The sequence below is a fragment of the Carassius auratus genome, chromosome 22, assembly GCF_003368295.1.
Source record: "Carassius auratus strain Wakin chromosome 22, ASM336829v1, whole genome shotgun sequence".
NCBI classification, from domain to species: domain Eukaryota; kingdom Metazoa; phylum Chordata; class Actinopteri; order Cypriniformes; family Cyprinidae; genus Carassius; species Carassius auratus.
In genome coordinates, this window is record NC_039264.1 from 34,030,085 (window position 1) to 34,053,143 (window position 23,059).

At 34.8% G+C, this 23,059-nt stretch overlaps 1 protein-coding gene across 1 annotated transcript in view; it reads right to left on the minus strand.

Annotated features, from left to right (window-relative positions):
* The window catches only part of LOC113040609 (NACHT, LRR and PYD domains-containing protein 3-like), a 173,761-nt gene that overhangs the window by 142,513 nt on the left and 8,189 nt on the right, over positions 1-23,059 (minus strand). The window contains exons 3-14 of the mRNA XM_026198908.1: positions 15,875-15,976; positions 15,507-15,608; positions 11,989-12,090; positions 11,621-11,722; positions 6,563-6,664; positions 6,195-6,296; positions 5,723-5,827; positions 5,385-5,501; positions 4,930-5,014; positions 4,346-4,541; positions 2,427-4,260; positions 2,101-2,271 (exon numbers count right to left, since the gene is read on the minus strand). Coding sequence (XP_026054693.1) covers positions 2,101-2,271; positions 2,427-4,260; positions 4,346-4,541; positions 4,930-5,014; positions 5,385-5,501; positions 5,723-5,827; positions 6,195-6,296; positions 6,563-6,664; positions 11,621-11,722; positions 11,989-12,090; positions 15,507-15,608; positions 15,875-15,976 — 3,120 coding nt within the window. The remainder of the gene's footprint in view (positions 1-2,100; positions 2,272-2,426; positions 4,261-4,345; positions 4,542-4,929; positions 5,015-5,384; positions 5,502-5,722; positions 5,828-6,194; positions 6,297-6,562; positions 6,665-11,620; positions 11,723-11,988; positions 12,091-15,506; positions 15,609-15,874; positions 15,977-23,059) is intronic.

Genomic DNA, 23,059 nt, shown 5'->3' on the forward strand with positions numbered 1-23,059 from the left:
AACGACGAGGTGTTTCCCATAGCGCCCCCTGTCTCGTTCCCTACTCAGGGAACCATGGTTACATTCCTAACCTGAGATGATTTGTGATAGCAAAGTTATTTTTATTGCGCCATGCTCCTTGTCTGTGTAATTCATAGACATGCATTTATTATGCACAGTAGAATCAGATGACAGACTTTTAACAGACTTGTACTTGCTAATAGTGCAATGTTTATTTGCAAAGGCGAGCACACTTAGAGCTTCGCCCTCTTCTCCAGAAGCACCAGCTTATTTGCATTTAAAGGGACAAAAACAAAAATGCCACATTTTGCCTCACGGCAATTTTAACAAGCTATAGAAAATTATCTGTAGAGTATTTTGAGCTAAAACTTCCTTTACACACTCTGGAGACAAAAGAGACTTATTTTACATCTTGTAAAAAACGGGCATAATAGGTCACCTTTAAAGGGTTAGTTCGCCCAAAAATGAAAATTATGTCATTTATTGTTCATTATCTGGCTCGGCTCGGTGTTCATTACAGCAGGTCAGTCAATGTACTGTTTGAGTACATGAATTACTCTGGGATATTGATTTGTTTGAACTCAGAGGGAGTGTCAGCCACATTAAAAAAAGTTAAAAGCTTAAATCATTTGTGGATTAATGCGTATTAGAGATGCGAACCGTTTAAAACGATTCAGTTCGATTTGGTGAACTGCTTTGATTTGAACTCTCTCTCACACAGACACGGAATAGAAGACAATGCTGAATAAAGTCGTCGTTTTTGCAATTTTTGGACCAAAATGTATTTTCGATGCTTCAAAAAATTCCAACGGACCCTCTGATGTCACATGGACTACTTTGATGATGTTTTTCTTACCTTTCTGGACATGGACAGTACACCGTACACACAGCTTCAGTGGAGGGACTGAGAGCTCTCTGACCAAATCTAAAATATCTTAAACTGTGTTCCGAAGATAAAACGAGGTCTTACATGTTTGGAACAGCATAAGGGTGAGTTATTAATGACATAATTTTCATTTTTGGCGAACTAACCCTTTAAGCAGATTGCCCATGTTTCAGAACAAAGTAGATCATGCAGTGGAAACTGTATTGAAGGGTTCTACAAACTATTTTAGTCATTAAACATACCACTGCATAGTTTTTTTTTTTCAATTATAAAACAATAGACAGAAACTTAGGCATCATATAAGTGATTTACTGGAGCATTAGCAAGATACAAAAAGAATAATTTGAGTAAGAATGTGAATGATGAAGATGATGTGCTGACGGCCAGTTATAGAGATGGTAATAATACAAATGTGCCGGAAAGTCAATAAATCACACTCTATTCAAAAAGATGTCGTTCACATCGATAGCTGTGATTACACCGTAATAGCGAGCTGATTTGCGCTCAAACAGATGATAATCATACAGATACAGTAACATTTAACATAAAATACACTCACACATGAAACCTGTTTAAAAATAAAACAAAAAGAAAAACAACCGCTAAGTTCCACCTCCATCAGCTGACAGGTGCATCAGAGCGCGCGCCACGAGCAGTCACGAGAGAGCGCCAGAATTCAACAAAACAATCTTCTGCCTATCTTCACTTTTTTGTGTGTGGATCATCTCATTCTGTTTGTGACACTGTACGCTACAAAACCATGCCATTTTTGTTTACTTTTGTAAACAAAGGAATTATCATCCATATTATAACGTTATTGCTTCGTTGGACAAAACGTGCTTCATAAGATGTCGTTCAGTGGACCCTTACCTTCCTAACTAAACCGGGTTTTACAGCTGTGGATGTGTTTATGACTCGTTATTATGTCGAATCAGGTATGTACTGCGTTTTCATGTTTTAAAGTGTACTGCTTACACCAATTTAGCAAATACATTCTTTATAAGCTTTCCATTGAAAAACAGCAATCTGTTGCCGTTGCTTGAGGCTCAGATATTTATAATGATACATAGTTTGTCGAGATTAAATTTGTCCCGTTTCATTTAATCTATTCGTAATTAATGAAACGTGCAAACAAGGGGAGTTCAGGAATTGCAGGCTAAGAGGTTAAGGATTATCTAGAACAATAATGGCATTTGTCTGTTGTCAAAACTTACTTCAGTATCTCCAATTTACACGTAATATTCTCCAGTCCAATGCAGAGCTGCTTTACTCCCGAATCCTGTAGATTATTATTGCTCATATTCAGCTCTATCAGATTGTTATCTGATTTGAGAGCTTTTTCCAAATTTGAACAGCTCTCATCTGTTAAGTTACAATCATTTAGCCTAAAAAAAAAAAAAAAAAAAACATTCCAAAGTGTTCTGACTAATGAGTAAATATCATATCACCCAATTTAAATTAATGATTAAGAAATATAGAGACTATATAGAGATATATAGAGATATTTTTTTCAGATGCAAAAACGTGACATATTACTTACACAGCTCTTTTGGAGATTTTACAAACTTCCAGTAGCCTAAAGAGACACTCATCTGATTTCTTGAATTTCTGAAGCTCAAACTCCTCCATCTTTTCCTCTGCAGTCAACAAAACGAAGGCCACAGCAGACCACTGACCAGGTGAAAGATCAGATGAGAGACTTCCTTCTTGAATTTGATTCTGAATCTCTTTCACCAGAGTTTGGTCGTTCAGTTCATTCAGACAGTAGAACAGATTGATGGATCTCTCTGGAGACAGATTATCTTCTAATTTATCCTTGATGTACTGAACTATGTCCTCGTAGTTCTCATTTTTGCTCTCTTGCTGTGATAACAGACCTCGTAAGAGAGGACGATTGGTCTGGAGTGACAGACCGAGAAGGAAGCGAAGGAAAAGGTCCAGGTGTCCAGTTTCACTCTCGAGTGCCTTGTCCACTGCAGTCTTGAGCAAATCAATCATGGTTACATTTTTGTTTTCCTGTTCTGCAGAGTCTTGAACAAACACACTTTTCTTGTTGATGTCTAGAAACAGATGTGCATAAAGGGCTGCAATAAACTCTTGAATGCTCAAGTGAACAAAACAGAAAGTAGTACCAAGGATAATTCCTGTTTCCTCCTTAAAGATCTGGGTACACATGCCTGAATACACTGATGCTTTAGATTTATCAATACCACAGGCTTCCAGGTCTGTGTCATAAAAGAGCAGATTGTTTCTCTGCAACTGGTGAAATGCCAGTTTTCCCAGTGAAAGGATGGCATCTTTATCCCAGGAAACATCTGGTGTGTATTCTCCATCATACTTTCGTCTGCTCTGCAGCATCTGAAAGCGGAGAAAGTGTGTGTACATTTGTGTCAGAGTCTTAGGAGTGTCTTCAGTATTCGATTCCTTAAGTGTTTTGGAGGCGTCACCAGCCTGATTGTTTTTCAGATTATTATTCCTTTTCTCCTCGAAAATGTTCTGGAGAACAGTGGCTGTAATCCAGCAGAAGACTGGGATGTAGCACATGATAAAGAGACTCTTTGATTTTTTAACATGATCAATAATTTTGTTGGCCAGATCCCCATCTGTGAATCTTTTTCTGAAGTACTCCTCCTTTTGTGCATCACTGAAACCTTGCACTTCTGTCACACGGTCAATACATTCGGGAGGAATTTTAATGGCAGCTGCTGGTCTGGTGGTGATCCAGATGAGAGCAGAAGGAAGCAGATTTCCCTTGATGAGGTTTGTGAGGAGAACATCCAGAGGGACTTGTGATGTTACATCACAGCAAATCTCATTACCGTCAAAGTTTAGAGGAAGACGACATTCATCCAAACCATCAAGGATGAACAGTAATTTAAATTTATCTTTTCTTTCAAGGTTTAGTCCTTTTATCTCTGGGAAAAACCGATGTATAAGACTTGACATGCTTTGTGTTTCTTTCTCCTTTAAGTTCATTTCTCGAAATGCAAGAGGAAATATGAAAGTAATATCCTGATTTTCTTTACCGTCAGCCCAATCCACAATTAACTTTTGCACAGAGATGGATTTTCCGATGCCAGCAACTCCTTTTGTCAGTACAGTTCTGATCTCCTTGTCTTGTTCAGGTGATTCAAACAAATTTTTGCATTCAACTGGAATCTCTCGTGATTCATGTCGTCTATCAGCAGCCTGAACTTGTCCTGCTTCATTTTGAATATTGACTTGTTTACTGACACTCAGAGTCATACAGAGATCTGTGTAGATGTTCTTCAGAAGCTTGGAGTCACCTTGCTTTGAGATTCCTTCAGATACAGATTGGTGCTTCTTCTTCAGGTTTGATTTTAGTGGTCGCTGATGAATGAGGACCAGCTCATCTAATAAACAAACAAGAACAAATAAACAGAAAGATGTGCTTCAATATATGCACCATTTTATATGGTGTGCATATGAACCCCTTACCCTGTAGAGCATCTGCAGCCTTATATTGCTTCAAGTCTCTCAGGAAGTAGAGTGTGATATCAAGAGCTGCTTCTTTGATATCACGCATCTCCTCTGTAAAATCCTGCACAAAGTACTGTGTATTCTCTTTATTTAATATTTTCTTAAACTTTTCCAGCTCATTCGTCAGAAATACAATTATTTTTTTCTCAAGATCCTGAAAACAAATCAAGAAAAAATGTCTTATCTATAGATTTAATATATATATACAAAATATTAACAATTTATCTGTATTACAAATTACAGACAAGCAATGCACTCATGAAGTTTCCATCAGCAAGGTGAAGTGGTAATGAATACAAACACACAAACAAAGATTCCAAGAACCTAATATAGATCAAATACAATAATAAACATGATATTTGTGCTTTTGGATTCACTGCTATTCATTTTTCACATGGCTGAAACATGGGTACCATTTTATTTTTGAGTTGAAATTAAAAAAAAGATGTATTGTTAGAACATCAGATTCATTAATTAATAAATAAATAATTAAATTAATCAAATCAATTAATTAATTACAGCATTTATTAACTTTCACTTGCCTTGAAGATCCAGAGGAGATTTTCTCTAAAATTTTTGCGGTTGCGGTAATTCTTGTAGCTTGAGTCTGATTTCTCAAACTGAACCCTGGAGGCAAAATAAAGGTAGATTTTTTAAAAATTCATACCATTGGCTCAGTTACTACGAGGGGCAGAGATGTGTGGAGGCACTATCCTCTTGGTTGTAATAACAGTCTTTAATACGGTTGCATATTAATTCCCCATGAACCTGATGACTCCAATGTATCATCTTATTGAACGGTTTTGAATTTAACTTAATATTTTTTTATTGTTTTTCATATTTTCATTGTTATATGGACAACTGCACATGATCAATTTGCTTCAAAAAGCACATTACATTTCAAAACTGCTACATATTTTGGCTTATTATTTTAAGGAAAAAAGTAGATTAAGTATATAAACTGGAAAAGGTAAACTGTAGTATATCGTGTTCCCACCTGTTGAGAAGAAAAGTTGCCAGCTCCACATCACTCTTCAATCCCTTCTGTGCTTTCAGAGCGTCCCACCGTGTAATTTCTTCACCAATATTTACTGTTGTCTTCTGTCCTTTGTTACTAAACCACAAACGAAAAGAAGAAAATCACATAAAAATAACAGGTTCACAGCTGTCAATGTCATATGACCAAACCATTGCTAAACCAGCTGCCTACTGCTACCTACAGAACTGTATTGGCACAGAAAAGTGGTTGATGGGGAAAAACATCAACACAACATAAGGTTTTATGATAAAAAAAATAAAATAAAAATAAGAAACAGAACAGAACACGTGGAATACCTTTTGGAAGGGGATGGTGTCTTCTCATTGAAGTCTGATCCATCTCCCTTTGAATGGTCACTCTTTATAGGCACAAAGCTGGATACAAGCGAGTCAGATCTTTCACTAATGAGAAAAAAACACACTAGGTACTTCAGTCATATTTAAAGAGGTCTTGTGTTGCAAACTAACTTCTGTATTTCCTTGGTGAATGTGTGAGCCTTTGTGGCTACCTGTGTAACTAAACAAGTATGTTCATTAAAGATGAAACAATTAACATCACTATAATGCTAAAGATATTTCATATCTTTTGTTAGTTGTTTTGATGATATTGCAGTACAATAATAAATATTTCATCAAATCTTACAGAATTAAATCATACATGTAGATTTAATTATCTACCACATGTTAGGCATGATGACAGATTTGCCTTATTTTGGTAATAATTAAACAATGGATGACTGTAAGATGGTTGGAGGAAGAGATGAAATACCTCTTGTTACATGGTGTTTTTTCACTGAAGTTGACTGGTAGATCATGTGAACAGTCACTCTTCACAGACACAGAGCTGGATACAAGTGAACCTGATCTTACACTAATGACACAAAGAACAGACAGGAAATAAAACACTATTACTGGGGATTCTTCCAGCTACATAGTCAAGCACTCACATAACAGCTCACATACTGTATTCAAGTCACTGTATGAACAAATAATCTACTGTACCTTCATTGAATCACTCACTTTGATTATGAGGTTGGGGTTGAGATATGGCTTGGATTGTTTAATAATATTGATTTTTATAATTAAATAATTAAACACTGGATCACTGTAAAACGTTTTAAGAAACACATGAAATACCTCTTGTTACATGGTGTTTTTTCACTGAAGTTGACTGGTAGATCATGTGAACAGTCACTCTTCACAGACACAGAGCTGGATACAAGTGAACCTGATCTTACACTAATGACACAAAGAACAGACAGGAAATAAAACACTATTACTGGAGATTCTAATACTCATTGTGGTTGCCTGTGTAACTGTATTATTGTGACACAAAGAAAAAAAAGGTTTTAAGTAGTACAGGGGTTACTTCAGTCTCACTTGAAGAGGGGTTGGAAATGGTAAGTAAATGCAGTATGGCTGTACATTTATTGTATTATTATTCATGATTCTATCACATACAACAACAGTAAACTGAAATACAGAGGTGTCAAGTAACGAAGTACAATTACTTTGGTACCTTACTTAAGTAAAGTATAGATACCCCAAAATTCTACGACTTTTTACTTCTACTCCTTACATTTTCACGCAAGTATCTGAACTTTCTACTCCTTACATTTTAAAAATAGCTTCGTTACCTCGATTTCATTTCGGCTTGTTTTCATTCCGGCTTGTCATCATTCAAAAAAAAAACCTATCCAGATAAATCGTGCCATCCGGATGGAGTGAATTTAATTGTGGTTGGTTGAGAAGTATAAACCTATACCATTCCGACACCCTATTGGTTTGTACGCGATCCATCGCACCTGCACAAATCACATCACACTCCAGCAAGGACATAGACAGTTTTGGGTTTGTTTATCAAAAAATATATTTCTTAAAAGGTTGGGTATGGAACCGGTATGCACTGAACCGAATAAGTACGCAGATTTCGGTGCCTTTTAAATGCCTGAGCGATCGGTTTAAATGTTTGTCCTGGTTCTCCAAAATGTACATAAAGAAGCCGGGGCGTCGCTAGGCTTTTTAGTGGGGCTGTAGCATTTAGCTCCATAAACTGTACACAAATTCGCGATCGCCTCAGAGTCAGTGCCCTTAAATTTCATGAGAAACCTGCGTCAGACCGGTCTCCTCCCGTCTTTCAGTGCACACTTCAATCCGCAGACTGCGGCGGAGCAGCGTGAGTGGACACAAACACAAACAGAGGACACACGGTGTATCCGTAGCTGTGCAGTTCTTTGTCATAAAGACAGTTTACAAAAGGTCACGAGGGAGCAGTCGGTTTCTCATCTACTGTAAAGTTTTTCAAACTATTAACACTTTGCATTTTTGAATTATGCCTTGTGTGTCCAAAAATTGAATATTTTCTGTTTCAGCTGTTTGATTGCGCTGGTATCTCGTGCACATATTCACTGGAAACAGCAGTCGTTCACCAGACATTCAGCGTTAGCAGCGATCCACTTACTCCACATATTGTTAATTATGATTTTTTTCCATCGATACTGAAACACGTGTGAGCAACAAAGCCTATTTTACCTCATGAATAATACTTAAGCTTCAAGTGGGCAACATCACGAATATGGAAACGGATTTCCCCCGAGTGAGAGAATGAGAAAGCCCAACCTTACCTTATGCTTATCTTTAAATTATTATTATTTTTTTGTTTGTTTATAGCTAAGCGTATATTATTATATACTGCAATTATATTTATCCATTAGAATTCTATATTTTTAATTCTTGTTTTATTCTGACATATTTGTTCAATTTAAAGGATTTGTTGTAAAGTGAAGGGAATTAAATATATCCTGTTTGTACATGATAACATTATTAGGCCAGCCGTTATTTCTAAATGTAATAAAAAGCAATTTATACATGAATTATATAATATATATTTAAAAGGCTATTTAACATGCACTGTGACATTGTAGCATTTTTAATTTATAACCTCCTTGATATTTTAAAGTTAGTTTAATAGTATTTAAATTCAAGTTTAAAAATAGGTTTTAACTGCTAAATACCAACAACCATGCTGCATGTGAATAAATAAAATGCATACTTTTTATAACATTTCATTATTCATAAAATGCATAACATTTCTGGTGTTTGGATTTGTACTTCAATATAATGAGCTCAAAGTTTAAGAATAGCTCTAGACTGGTTCTCTCTCTCTCTATTTAACAGCATTAGCTCAATGAAATACATCTTCCTTCAGGTAGAATGAATGTTTTCCTGCTTGCTAAATGTTAGGCTCATGATCAACAAGTTGTATTCGCCTCAATCTGATTCAGTAAAGTCAAACTGCAGACAGTGAAGCTGCATCACTGAGCGCGAGTCCCGTGCGCTGTGAGGCGGGAACAGAGGACTCCGCTAGGTCTTAAAGCCCTCCGCAAACATCCACGATTACAAATAACAAAGAATTTCATAAAATAATGATTAATTATTAATTGATGATTTGTTATTATCATTATGGTCTTGTGAAAATAATAATATGGGCTGCGAGAATATAATGAATACAAAGAGTAGCTAGTGCTGCTGAGTGCAGGCATGTTTCAGCCCAGTAACAAACCTTTCCTCAGAGCCAAAACACAGACCGAATTCTGTTCAGCTGGAGGGGTTGGTTTTTTGGGGTTAATTATGTGTGCGACCTGTCATTAATGCGCATTAATAATTTTGCACAAATACTTGCATATGAATATTAATTCACATTTTGCATTACATCGAAAATTATTTTTTACATGCAATTATCCAAAATGAAACCAAACAAGATTTGTAATGAAGATAAAATAAATAAGAATAAAAGCTGCACATACCATCACACGTGCAGTGCCAATTTTGCACATATTTTACACACCCGCATTTAAATGCAGCTGCATTTTTTTTTTTTTTTTTTTTTATTAAATAATATGAAAGTAGGGCTGGGTGTTAAATCGATTTTATCAATTAACTTGAATTTGTCATTTACATCGGTTTGTTTGAATGAAAATCGGTTTTCTTTTTAACATCCACCGACGCACCACTCAGTTCTCCCGTAGTTCCAAGTGGCTCAACCCTCCCCCGCGAGTCTGACAGAGACACGCCACTGGACAAAGGATGAGCTGAGCCGTGTGATTCTGACTGGAGCGAGGAGAGGATATTAAGAGTCTGAGCATCGTGGTTTTCACTCGCTCCAAGAGCCTCCATCACGAGTACAATGGGCTAGTTGCATATCTCCGCCATCTTGGATTTCCGGTCTTGCGAGTGTGTGCGTAGGTATTTCCGGTTGTGTTTAAAGTCAGTGCAGAGAACCAGAGAAGTCCAAATATTACCTTCTATATGTTTACAGGATTTATAATATCACTTCATATGCAAATAAGATATACACTGCTATTATCACTATACTACAAATGTTAACTGAGCCAGTGGATTTGAAACCTGTATGTTTCGGTCCGGTGAATGAATTAAATACACTAGTGTTCACTACTGTTCACGAAATGAAAGTTGAACTCATTGTGTGTATACACAGCTATATAATGTATTTTATCTTACCAAATATGTAAATGTACAAATTACTTATTTCTCGAAGATGTTTGCATTGTTATTATTATTTTTTATATTAAATATTTACCTCGTGAGACGTGGTCTGCGATTTATCTTCAGAAGTATCCATTTCTCAATTGTACACATACATCAGTCTGTTTCATCGTTATTTTCACAAGATTATTTTACACAGTAAAAAATACGTGACTAATTTTAATATCTGTTTAATCTGATAATTAATGCAAAACAATAACAATGGCTACTCGTAGACAGATAATGATTTATGCTGCAGATCTTTCACAAAACAAATAAACAGATAAAAACACACATGAATGCAAACAGCGATCTTTTATTTAAGGCAAACCTACCATAATTATATTACGTTTAATTGTACAGTTAGTTATAAATTATATCAAATAAAGTTAATAAAACGCTTTATCAGAAATCTCTGTGCGTCTTGTTTGACAGTCAGAAACATTTATCTTACTTAACAGAACAAAACCAGCTCTTCGAAAATGAAAAGTATTGCATATTTGAGAGGTTTGTGTTTGAAAGAAGAAATCCCTGTGGACCTGACCTGACGCTGATCCGCATAATCAACAGAAGAATAAAGCAATCTCCGCGTTGTATCTTGATGAATTTCCACACAGAGGTACGCAAAATATAGGGAGGATGTTTCCCCATGTTTTTGATATACCACTATCGGCTGTTAAATTTGAAAATCTTTAATTATATACATCTAGCCAAGTTTCGTATGTAAGTTTCCCTTACAGTCAATGCGAGCGTCGCAAGACCGGAAATAAGTAGGCACACACTCGCGTCGCTGAAGCTCACCGGCGCCATCTTGTGCACCTAGCCCATTCACAGCCCATAACTGCATATTCAGCAAGAATTCATGTTAAACATATTTAGCTATGGCTTGATCAGGTTATAATGACTGCAAGAGTCGAGCGGAATGTTAAAGGCTATATGAGTTTGTCTGTTTCATTTACTGATTATTTTCGGGTTAAAGCATGATTTAAACAGATAAAGCACAGTCGCTCGCAATCGCTTTAGCAATAATGCATTCAAACAAATGTAATCTTACAGTGCTACTACATTATCAGTAGGCTATTTGATTTTGAAATCTTGAAGAAATTAATCTGTTTAGATAAAATAACTGACAAAAATGTACTGTTATTTTCCTCACAAACAAAATTTGCACAGCTGATGAGCTAGTATTAACAAAAAATAAATAATAATAAATAATATATAATATAAAATAATAATACAGTAAAATAAAGGTCTTTCCAGCATTAAGGTAATAACATCAAAGTTTTTTTATCATCTTGTCTCAGTTATAAGTTTATAACTATATTAAAACTTGCTTTGAAAAATTTCTTTGTCATTTGAATATTGATTTTAAAATCTATTTAAATCATAAATCGCATAAATCATAAAAGCAAGTAAAGAAGATGAAACAATTAACATTACTATAATGCTAAAGATATTTCATATCTTTTGTTAGTTGTTTTGATGATATTGCAGTACAATGACAAATATTTCATCAAATCTTACAGAATTAAATCATACATGTAGATTTAATTATCTACCACATGTTAGGCATGATGACAGATTTGCCTTATTTTGGTAATAATTAAACAATGGATGACTGTAAGATGGTTGGAGGAAGAGATGAAATACCTCTTGTTACATGGTGTTTTTTCACTGAAGTTGACTGGTAGATCATGTGAACAGTCACTCTTCACAGACACAGAGCTGGATACAAGTGAACCTGATCTTACACTAATGACACAAAGAACAGACAGGAAATAAAACACTATTACTGGGGATTCTTCCAGCTACATAGTCAAGCACTCACATAACAGCTCACATACTGTATTCAAGTCACTGTATGAACAAATAATCTACTGTACCTTCATTGAATCACTCACTTTGATTATGAGGTTGGGGTTGAGATATGGCTTGGATTGTTTAATAATATTGATTTTTATAATTAAATAATTAAACACTGGATCACTGTAAAACGTTTTAAGAAACACATGAAATACCTCTTGTTACATGGTGTTTTTTCACTGAAGTTGACTGGTAGATCATGTGAACAGTCACTCTTCACAGACACAGAGCTGGATACAAGTGAACCTGATCTTACACTAATGACACAAAGAACAGACAGGAAATAAAACACTATTACTGGAGATTCTAATACTCATTGTGGTTGCCTGTGTAACTGTATTATTGTGACACAAAGAAAAAAAAGGTTTTACGTAGTACAGGGGTTACTTCAGTCTCACTTGAAGAGGGGTTGGAAATGGTAAGTAAATGCAGTATGGCTGTACATTTATTGTATTATTATTCATGATTCTATCACATACAACAACAGTAAACTGAAATACAGAGGTGTCAAGTAACGAAGTACAATTACTTTGGTACCTTACTTAAGTAAAGTATAGATACCCCAAAATTCTACGACTTTTTACTTCTACTCCTTACATTTTCACGCAAGTATCTGAACTTTCTACTCCTTACATTTTAAAAATAGCTTCGTTACCTCGATTTCATTTCGGCTTGTTTTCATTCCGGCTTGTCATCATTCAAAAAAAAAACCTATCCAGATAAATCGTGCCATCCGGATGGAGTGAATTTAATTGTGGTTGGTTGAGAAGTATAAACCTATACCATTCCGACACCCTATTGGTTTGTACGCGATCCATCGCACCTGCACAAATCACATCACACTCCAGCAAGGACATAGACAGTTTTGGGTTTGTTTATCAAAAAATATATTTCTTAAAAGTAGGGTTGGGTATGGAACCGGTATGCACTGAACCGAATAAGTACGCAGATTTCGGTGCCTTTTAAATGCCTGAGCGATCGGTTTAAATGTTTGTCCTGGTTCTCCAAAATGTACATAAAGAAGCCTGGGCGTCGCTAGGCTTTTTAGTGGGGCTGTAGCATTTAGCTCAGACCGAATGGGCTAGTTGCATATCTCCGCCATCTTGGATTTCCGGTCTTGCGAGTGTGTGCGTAGATATTTCCGGTTGTGCTTAAAGTCAGTGCAGAGAACCGGAGAAGTCCAAATATTACCTTCTATATGTTTACAGGATTTATAATATCACTTCATATGCAAATAAGATATACACTGCTATTATCACTATACTATAAATGTTAACTGAGCCAGTGGATTTGAAACTTGTGAATGTTTGGGTCCGGTGAATGAATTAAATACTAATGTTCACTACTGTTCACGAAATGAAAGTTGAACTCATGGTTTGTATACACAGCTAACGTATGTTTATCTTACCAAATATGTAAGACAAATGACTTATTTCTCGAAAATGTTTGCATTATTATTATTATTATTTTTTATATTAAATATTTACCTCGTGAGATGTGGGCTGCGATTTATCTTCAGAAGTATCCATTTCTCAATTGTACACATACATCAGTCTGTTTCATCGTTTTTTCACAAAATATTTTATTATTTTACACAGTAAAAAATACGTGACTAATTTTAATATCTGTTTAATCTGATAATTAATGCAAAGAAATACATGGCTGCTCATATACAGATAATTATTTATGCTGCAGATTTTTCACAAAACAAATAAACAGATAAAAACACACATGAATGCAAACAGCGATCTTTTATTTAAGGCAAACCTACCATATTACGTTTAATTGTGGTTAGTTATAAATTATGTTATCAAATAAAGTTAATAAAACATGCTTTATCAGACATCTGTGCATCTTTTGACAGTCAGAAACATTTATCTTACATAAAAGAACAAAACCTGCTCTTCAAAATGAAAAGTATTGCATATTTGAGAGGTTTGTGTTTGAAAAAAGAAATCCCTGTGGACCTGACCTGACGCTGATCCACATAATCAACAGAAGAATAAAGCAATCTCCGCGTTGTATCTTGATGAATTTCCACACAGAGGTACGCAAAATATAGGAAGGATGTTTCCCCATGTTTTTGATATACCACTATCGGCTGTTAAATTTGAAAATCATTAATTATATACATCTAGCCAAGTTTCGTATGTAAGTTTCCCTTACAGTCAATGCAAGCGTCGCAAGACCGGAAATAAGTACGCACACACTCGCGTCGCTGAAGCTCACCGGCGCCATCTTGTGCACCTAGCCCATTCTGTTCAGCTGGAGGGGTTGGTTTTTTGGGGTTAATTATGTGTGCGACCTGTCATTAATGCGCATTAATAATTTTTGCACAAATACTTGCATATGAATATTAATTCACATTTTGTATTACATCGAAAATTATTTTTTACATGCAATTATCCAAAATGAAACCAAACAAGATTTGTAATGAAGATAAAATAAATAAGAATAAAAGCTGCACATACCATCACACGTGCAGTGCCAATTTTGCACATATTTTACACACCCGCATTTAAATGCAGCTGCATTTTTTTTTTTTTTTTTTCATTAAATAATATGAAAGTAGGGCTGGGTGTTAAATCGATTTTATCAATTAACTTGAATTTGTCATTTACATCGGTTTGTTTGAATGAAAATCGGTTTTCTTTTTAACATCCACCGACGCACCACTCAGTTCTCCCGTAGTTCCAAGTGGCTCAACCCTCCCCCGCGAGTCTGACAGAGACACGCCACTGGACAAAGGATGAGCTGAGCCGTGTGATTCTGACTGGAGCGAGGAGAGGATATTAAGAGTCTGAGCATCGTGGTTTTCACTCGCTCCAAGAGCCTCCATCACGAGTACAATTCACAGCCCATAACTGCATATTCAGCAAGAATTCATGTTAAACATATTTAGCTATGGCTTGATCAGGTTATAATGACTGCAAGAGTCGAGCGGAATGTTAAAGGCTATATGAGTTTGTCTGTTTCATTTACTGATTATTTTCGGGTTAAAGCATGATTTAAACAGATAAAGCACAGTCGCTCGCAATCGCTTTAGCAATAATGCATTCAAACAAATGTAATCTTACAGTGCTACTACATTATCAGTAGGCTATTTGATTTTGAAATCTTGAAGAAATTAATCTGTTTAGATAAAATAACTGACAAAAATGTACTGTTATTTTCCTCACAAACAAAATTTGCACAGCTGATGAGCTAGTATTAACAAAAAATAAATAATAATAAATAATATATAATATAAAATAATAATACAGTAAAATAAAGGTCTTTCCAGCATTAAGGTAATAACATCAAAGTTTTTTTATCATCTTGTCTCAGTTATAAGTTTATAACTATATTAAAACTTGCTTTGAAAAATTTCTTTGTCATTTGAATATTGATTTTAAAATCTATTTAAATCATAAATCGCATAAATCATAAAAGCAAGTAAAGAAGATGAAACAATTAACATTACTATAATGCTAAAGATATTTCATATCTTTTGTTAGTTGTTTTGATGATATTGCAGTACAATGACAAATATTTCATCAAATCTTACAGAATTAAATCATACATGTAGATTTAATTATCTACCACATGTTAGGCATGATGACAGATTTGCCTTATTTTGGTAATAATTAAACAATGGATGACTGTAAGATGGTTGGAGGAAGAGATGAAATACCTCTTGTTACATGGTGTTTTTTCACTGAAGTTGACTGGTAGATCATGTGAACAGTCACTCTTCACAGACACAGAGCTGGATACAAGTGAACCTGATCTTACACTAATGACACAAAGAACAGACAGGAAATAAAACACTATTACTGGGGATTCTTCCAGCTACATAGTCAAGCACTCACATAACAGCTCACATACTGTATTCAAGTCACTGTATGAACAAATAATCTACTGTACCTTCATTGAATCACTCACTTTGATTATGAGGTTGGGGTTGAGATATGGCTTGGATTGTTTAATAATATTGATTTTTATAATTAAATAATTAAACACTGGATCACTGTAAAACGTTTTAAGAAACACATGAAATACCTCTTGTTACATGGTGTTTTTTCACTGAAGTTGACTGGTAGATCATGTGAACAGTCACTCTTCACAGACACAGAGCTGGATACAAGTGAACCTGATCTTACACTAATGACACAAAGAACAGACAGGAAATAAAACACTATTACTGGAGATTCTAATACTCATTGTGGTTGCCTGTGTAACTGTATTATTGTGACACAAAGAAAAAAAAGGTTTTAAGTAGTACAGGGGTTACTTCAGTCTCACTTGAAGAGGGGTTGGAAATGGTAAGTAAATGCAGTATGGCTGTACATTTATTGTATTATTATTCATGATTCTATCACATACAACAACAGTAAACTGAAATACAGAGGTGTCAAGTAACGAAGTACAATTACTTTGGTACCTTACTTAAGTAAAGTATAGATACCCCAAAATTCTACGACTTTTTACTTCTACTCCTTACATTTTCACGCAAGTATCTGAACTTTCTACTCCTTACATTTTAAAAATAGCTTCGTTACCTCGATTTCATTTCGGCTTGTTTTCATTCCGGCTTGTCATCATTCAAAAAAAAAACCTATCCAGATAAATCGTGCCATCCGGATGGAGTGAATTTAATTGTGGTTGGTTGAGAAGTATAAACCTATACCATTCCGACACCCTATTGGTTTGTACGCGATCCATCGCACCTGCACAAATCACATCACACTCCAGCAAGGACATAGACAGTTTTGGGTTTGTTTATCAAAAAATATATTTCTTAAAAGTAGGGTTGGGTATGGAACCGGTATGCACTGAACCGAATAAGTACGCAGATTTCGGTGCCTTTTAAATGCCTGAGCGATCGGTTTAAATGTTTGTCCTGGTTCTCCAAAATGTACATAAAGAAGCCGGGGCGTCGCTAGGCTTTTTAGTGGGGCTGTAGCATTTAGCTCCATAAACTGTACACAAATTCGCGATCGCCTCAGAGTCAGTGCCCTTAAATTTCATGAGAAACCTGCGTCAGACCGGTCTCCTCCCGTCTTTCAGTGCACACTTCAATCCGCAGACTGCGGCGGAGCAGCGTGAGTGGACACAAACACAAACAGAGGACACACGGTGTATCCGTAGCTGTGCAGTTCTTTGTCATAAAGACAGTTTACAAAAGGTCACGAGGGAGCAGTCGGTTTCTCATCTACTGTAAAGTTTTTCAAACTATTAACACTTTGCATTTTTGAATTATGCCTTGTGTGTCCAAAAATTGAATATTTTCTGTTTCAGCTGTTTGATTGCGCTGGTATCTCGTGCACATATTCACTGGAAACAGCAGTCGTTCACCAGACATTCAGCGTTAGCAGCGATCCACTTACTCCACATATTGTTAATTATGATTTTTTTCCATCGATACTGAAACACGTGTGAGCAACAAAGCCTATTTTACCTCATGAATAATACTTAAGCTTCAAGTGGGCAACATCACGAATATGGAAACGGATTTCCCCCGAGTGAGAGAATGAGAAAGCCCAACCTTACCTTATGCTTATCTTTAAATTATTTTTTTTTTTTGTTTGTTTATAGCTAAGCGTATATTATTATATACTGCAATTATATTTATCCATTAGAATTCTATATTTTTAATTCTTGTTTTATTCTGACATATTTGTTCAATTTAAAGGATTTGTTGTAAAGTGAAGGGAATTAAATATATCCTGTTTGTACATGATAACATTATTAGGCCAGCCGTTATTTCTAAATGTAATAAAAAGCAATTTATACATGAATTATATAATATATATTTAAAAGGCTATTTAACATGCACTGTGACATTGTAGCATTTTTAATTTATAAGCTCCTTGATATTTTAAAGTTAGTTTAATAGTATTTAAATTCAAGTTTAAAAATAGGTTTTAACTGCTAAATACCAACAACCATGCTGCATGTGAATAAATAAAATGCATACTTTTTATAACATTTCATTATTCATAAAATGCATAACATTTCTGGTGTTTGGATTTGTACTTCAATATAATGAGCTCAAAGTTTAAGAATAGCTCTAGACTGGTTCTCTCTCTCTCTCTCTCTCTCTCTCTCTCTCTCTATTTAACATCATTAGCTCAATAAAATATGTTTTCCTGCTTGCTAAATGTTAGGCTCATGATCAATAAGTTGTATTCGCTTCAATCTGATTCAGTAAAGTCAAACTGCAGACAGTGAAGCTGTAATAACATCAAAGTTTTTTATCATCTTGTCTCAGTTATTAGTTTATAACTATATTAAAACTTATTTTGAAAAAAATTCTTTGTCAATTGAATATTGATTTTAAAATCGATTTAAATCATAAATTAGATTTTTAGTTTTTTGGGCCATATGCTTTCTCCCAGCACTAAAAGCAAGTAAAGAAGGCTCCCTTCAAAATCACTTATGTTGTCAGTTAATGAAGCTCTTTTTTACATCGTGTGTATTTTTTTTGATTTTGTTGATTATAATGAGATAACTTGAGTTTAATCATGAGGACGTTTTATTAATCCATTCATTCTTTAGAGTTTCAAAGATTTAATCGTGCAGGTTTAATTGTATTCGTTTCTTGTTTTAGGCTAATTAGGCATAAATAATGGGAAATAAATTATACAGTGCTTCACATTTAAACATGCAACAATTTCTTAATCAGTTTACAGACAAATGTTTTTTTCCCCAATAAGTTATATCAAAATAAAGGACAGGTAACGAATAACAAAAATGCATATTGTTTTATTAAAGGAAAAAAATATATATTTATATGGAAAATATAAATTAAAATATAGGCATAATATATGAAAATATTGACATTTTGCATATTAATCCATGTAGCCTACCCCCCTAAAATAGGCTACCACTTTTAATGCTCCAATGCAAAGTAAACCACAATTTCTTTTGAATAATATAACGCATAATTAATATAAATAATACTGTACACCTTTTAAATGTGTCAAATCTAAAATATGGTTTAATACCATGAAGGGATGTGCAGCAGTGATCGAGTACTCTAGTACTCGACCGTGACAGCGATGATCGATCACGTAAACGATGATCGAAATTATTATTATTATTTTTTTGATTGGTTATGGCAGCAAGTTGGGTGGCGCCCTGATCTATGATTGGTTAGCTTCCCACTTGATGCCTCAAAAGACGTTAAGAAGACATAATAATGGCCTCAAAGTCATGTAGTGATGGCTGGCTTCCATTTGAGAAGAACGATGAAAATACAGTTCAGGGTAAGCTGTGCAGCGCCAAGCTGTCACACAAATCTACAACAAATACAATGCGCTATCATCTAAAATTTGTACATAAAATATCTGGCGATAACAGAGCGGCAACTCAGACGAGCATTGAATCACTTGCCGTAAGACCTAAATGCAACGCAGGCAGAACCGAGAAGACGACAAAGCTATTCGCTGAAATGGTGGTGAAAGATTTGCTGCCCATTAGTTTCAGGGACAGAGCAGGTTTACTTGTCTAGTACCTGGCTGTCCCTGCAACATCTGTTCCAGCGGAGTGAATTTATTCCACTAAATGTGAACAGGCTGCGCACCTGGCTCTCATCTGAACATGTAGACCGACTTATCTTTTTGAATAGACATTTGAATGTTTCACCGGTCGTGGTAAATATAATATCCATTTTTTTAAATAATATTATTATTTTAGTTTTGAGTTTTAGCCATAGTTAAAATATCTAGGTCTCTGTTTTACCTTATAATAGTTGTTTGGTTAAACTTGGTGAACTTTTTTTCTTATCTTTTAAAACTACGTTTCACCGCTGGATCAAAATATGCTGCTAAAGTTATACTCGAAGCCAATGTTTTGTTAAAGAAATGCTGTTGAATAAAGTAGCAAAAAAAAAAAGGTATCTTTGTGTGTTAATTTTTAAATCACAGACAAATAATGAAATGGTCTTTATAAAATAAAAATGCACTGGATATATTTGTAGCCTAATTACATTATATTTGTAGAGATGATGAAAATCAAAATCATTTGTTTGTCATATGTTTTTATCTTAAATATATTTTAAACCTCATTCAATTATTTAGCAATAATCAGTGATTTCCATACTGTTAAATAATATATATGATTTTTATAATATTTTGGTTGATCAGAAAGTGCAAATTGAATTCAAAATATTAATTAAATATTAAAATACATAACAAAATAACGATAGTGACACTAATGTGAATTAATTGTACTTTCGTGTTTGTAAAGCACAATCCGATCGAGTTACACTTTCGGTCAAGTTCACATCTGCATTGGCAAATTTTTTTCAGATAAAAGTTGCAAGAGCTAGTCTACGTCTGATTAATTAACATGAACAATTATGCTGAAATCGCTGCATATCATCGATTCGTTTCATGCTCATATAAGCAATGCCCGATAATGATATTGCTCTTAAATGTTTTATTTTTCTATTTTTATTATTTATATTTTATTACTGATGTTATAATAATGCAGCCGAGCTTTTTTTTCCATCATATTTGTGGGCATAATTCAATTCATATGGCTTCGAAAACGCGCAGGTTTATGGAAAATAAAACTTAACTTAAAAATAAAACTTAATTACAACTATTACACTTAATAACGTAGATGAAAATACAGCACAAATCTGCCATACATTTGTAATGAGAACTTTATTGGAATCTATAATAAAATCTGTCCTTGCCCATCTTTCAGCGCGCTGTCATTAAAACGCATCAGCGGGAGCTCACGCGCTCTCTCTCTCTCTCTCTCTCTCTCTCTCTCTCTCTCTCTCTCTGTCTAACGCATAACTTAGCATCCTATTGTGCTGATACAAGTTGTAATGTTACGTCTGATATGTATCTCAGTTATCTGATTTATCATAGGATGTGTCATAGATAGAATTAGCTTCCGTTTATTGGTATAGGCTACTCTTCACCTCATGCAGATATTTCTTGCTCCTTTATAAATAACATTGCTTCATCATAATCATTATCTAACCTGTCCTAATCATGTGTTCATGTTTTCATAGACAGATTTTCATGTCAGATTTTTTATTTTTTATTTTTCATTTTCATAACAATCTTCAGATTTTTTCATTATATACATTATGACCATGCCGCATAAGCCCCACCCCCGATTAATTGATTAATCGTTTTTGAAACCTATCAATGATCGAAATGAGAAATTTCCCAAAATGCCCATCCCTAATACCATGTAGATAAGAGAAAATATAATCACAGGTTCAGGCACACGCTTGACATTTATCCTGTTTGAACTCGTTCTAAGAAATGCACATAACATCATAAGTACCAAACTTTCGTTTGTGGATATTAAATATTAAATATTTTAACTACAGTGGTTTTTTTTTTCATTTTCCCTGACTGAAGCCATCAAATCTAACACATCAGTGATGCAAAACTGACGTCTATTAGCGAAAATGTGCTTTGACGCGCTTGTTTGATAACTTGTGGTTAAAGCGCCACTCAGCGATCAAAGGCTGCAAATGCACTTCATACCGCCACCGCGGCGGTATGTGCGAAGTAAAAAGGGCCTTTTGAATGTCTACTTAGTGTATATCCTTGGCCAAGATACAACAATTTGAAAATCTGTAATCTGAAGGTGAAAAGAAATACTTAGAAAATCTCCTTTAAAGTTGTCCAAATTAAGTTCTTAGCAATACAGATTACTAATCAAAAATTAAGTTTTTATATGTTTACAGTAGGAAATTGACCGAATATCTTCACTGAACATGATCTTTACTAAATATCCTAATGATTTTTGGAATAAAAGAAAAATCAATAATTTCGACCCATACAATGTTTTTTTTTTTTTTTTCTCTCTCATGCTCAGACTTGCTGGCAACAATGAAACCACTATAGAGAGAACTGAGAATTTTCTGGCATAAAAGAGGACCATGTAGGGCTGAGCGATATATAAAAAAAAAAATGACATCTCGATATGTTTGCATTTGCATTTAAATAATAAAAAAACATGATTTTCTTTTGCCCATAAAAAAAAAAAAACTATTTAGATTAAACTGCTAATTTAAGCAGTTAAAAAAATCCAGACCAAGAGATCACTTACTGCTTTTTATTAAATGGATACATGTAGGCCTATATGTAACTGAAGCAGTGCAAATTAAGTACAGAAAGTGCATTCTGTCAACTTTTTAGTGCATGCAATTCACAATTTAAACTATGCAACTGGGATAAGTATTTTATTTTAATTTTTTAACAAGTTTTTAAGCTAAGAACACAAGTCTGTCAACTGTCTGTGGTTTTAAGAGAAGCTCTGTGGCATGAAACTATGTTCCAACTGACATTAAAAACCCTCTTAGATGGGGAGCCAGTTGCTGAAGCACATAGCTATTTCTTATATATAAATATATATAAATTAATACCAAAGACTTGCATTCTCTCCGTCTATATTATGGAAACTGGTAAACATGTCAGTGAAATTCCCCAATAGTAATTCCAATTGGTCATAGCCTATGTTTCTCTATTCAAACATCAGCGGTCGAGTAAGTGCATTTATTTTGCGATCACAAATGCAAACAATACAGTTGAGATCTCACGACAGAACACAGACCTGCTCAACGACGCTTTCATTAGATCGCTCAATTCCAGCTTGTTAGTGTTTTCAGATTATCGGCGTGAGCACGTGCGCATGGTTGCCAGATTGCTTAAAATAAGCAAACACCGGGCAGAAAATGTATCCTTGTAACAGTGGAGCTCTGATTCGGAGATTTAAACTCTTGTTATCTGGCAACCGCTATCATTAAAGCTCTCGTAGTAGAGGGGCGTAAAGCAGTCAGAAGGTACAGGTTCCTTTTTTGGACATTCGGCGCGTTCTTTTGGGAAAGTATGCTTGAATTTGAAATATTCGATATTCCCGATATATTCAAATTTTACATCGTCATCAAAATTATTCAGATACTATCGCTAATATTCGATATATCGCCCAGCCCTAGGACCATGGTACAAGAGGTATACCAAAATTATTGTTTAAAGTGTGAAAATATGGCAAAAGTAACACAGCCATTTAAAACATGTGAAAAGGCCCCTGAATGTCTTCACTTTAATCTTTCATTTAGTGATGTGTGAGTTTTTGTTAGAGCAGGAGAACCACCAAGAAAATGTTTCAGAGCCAGCAAACCTATTTAAATAGTGACACTTTATCCTAACAGAGTAAGATGCAGCCTGCAGAAGTGACATGTATGGTTGTTTATCCACACCAGAACTA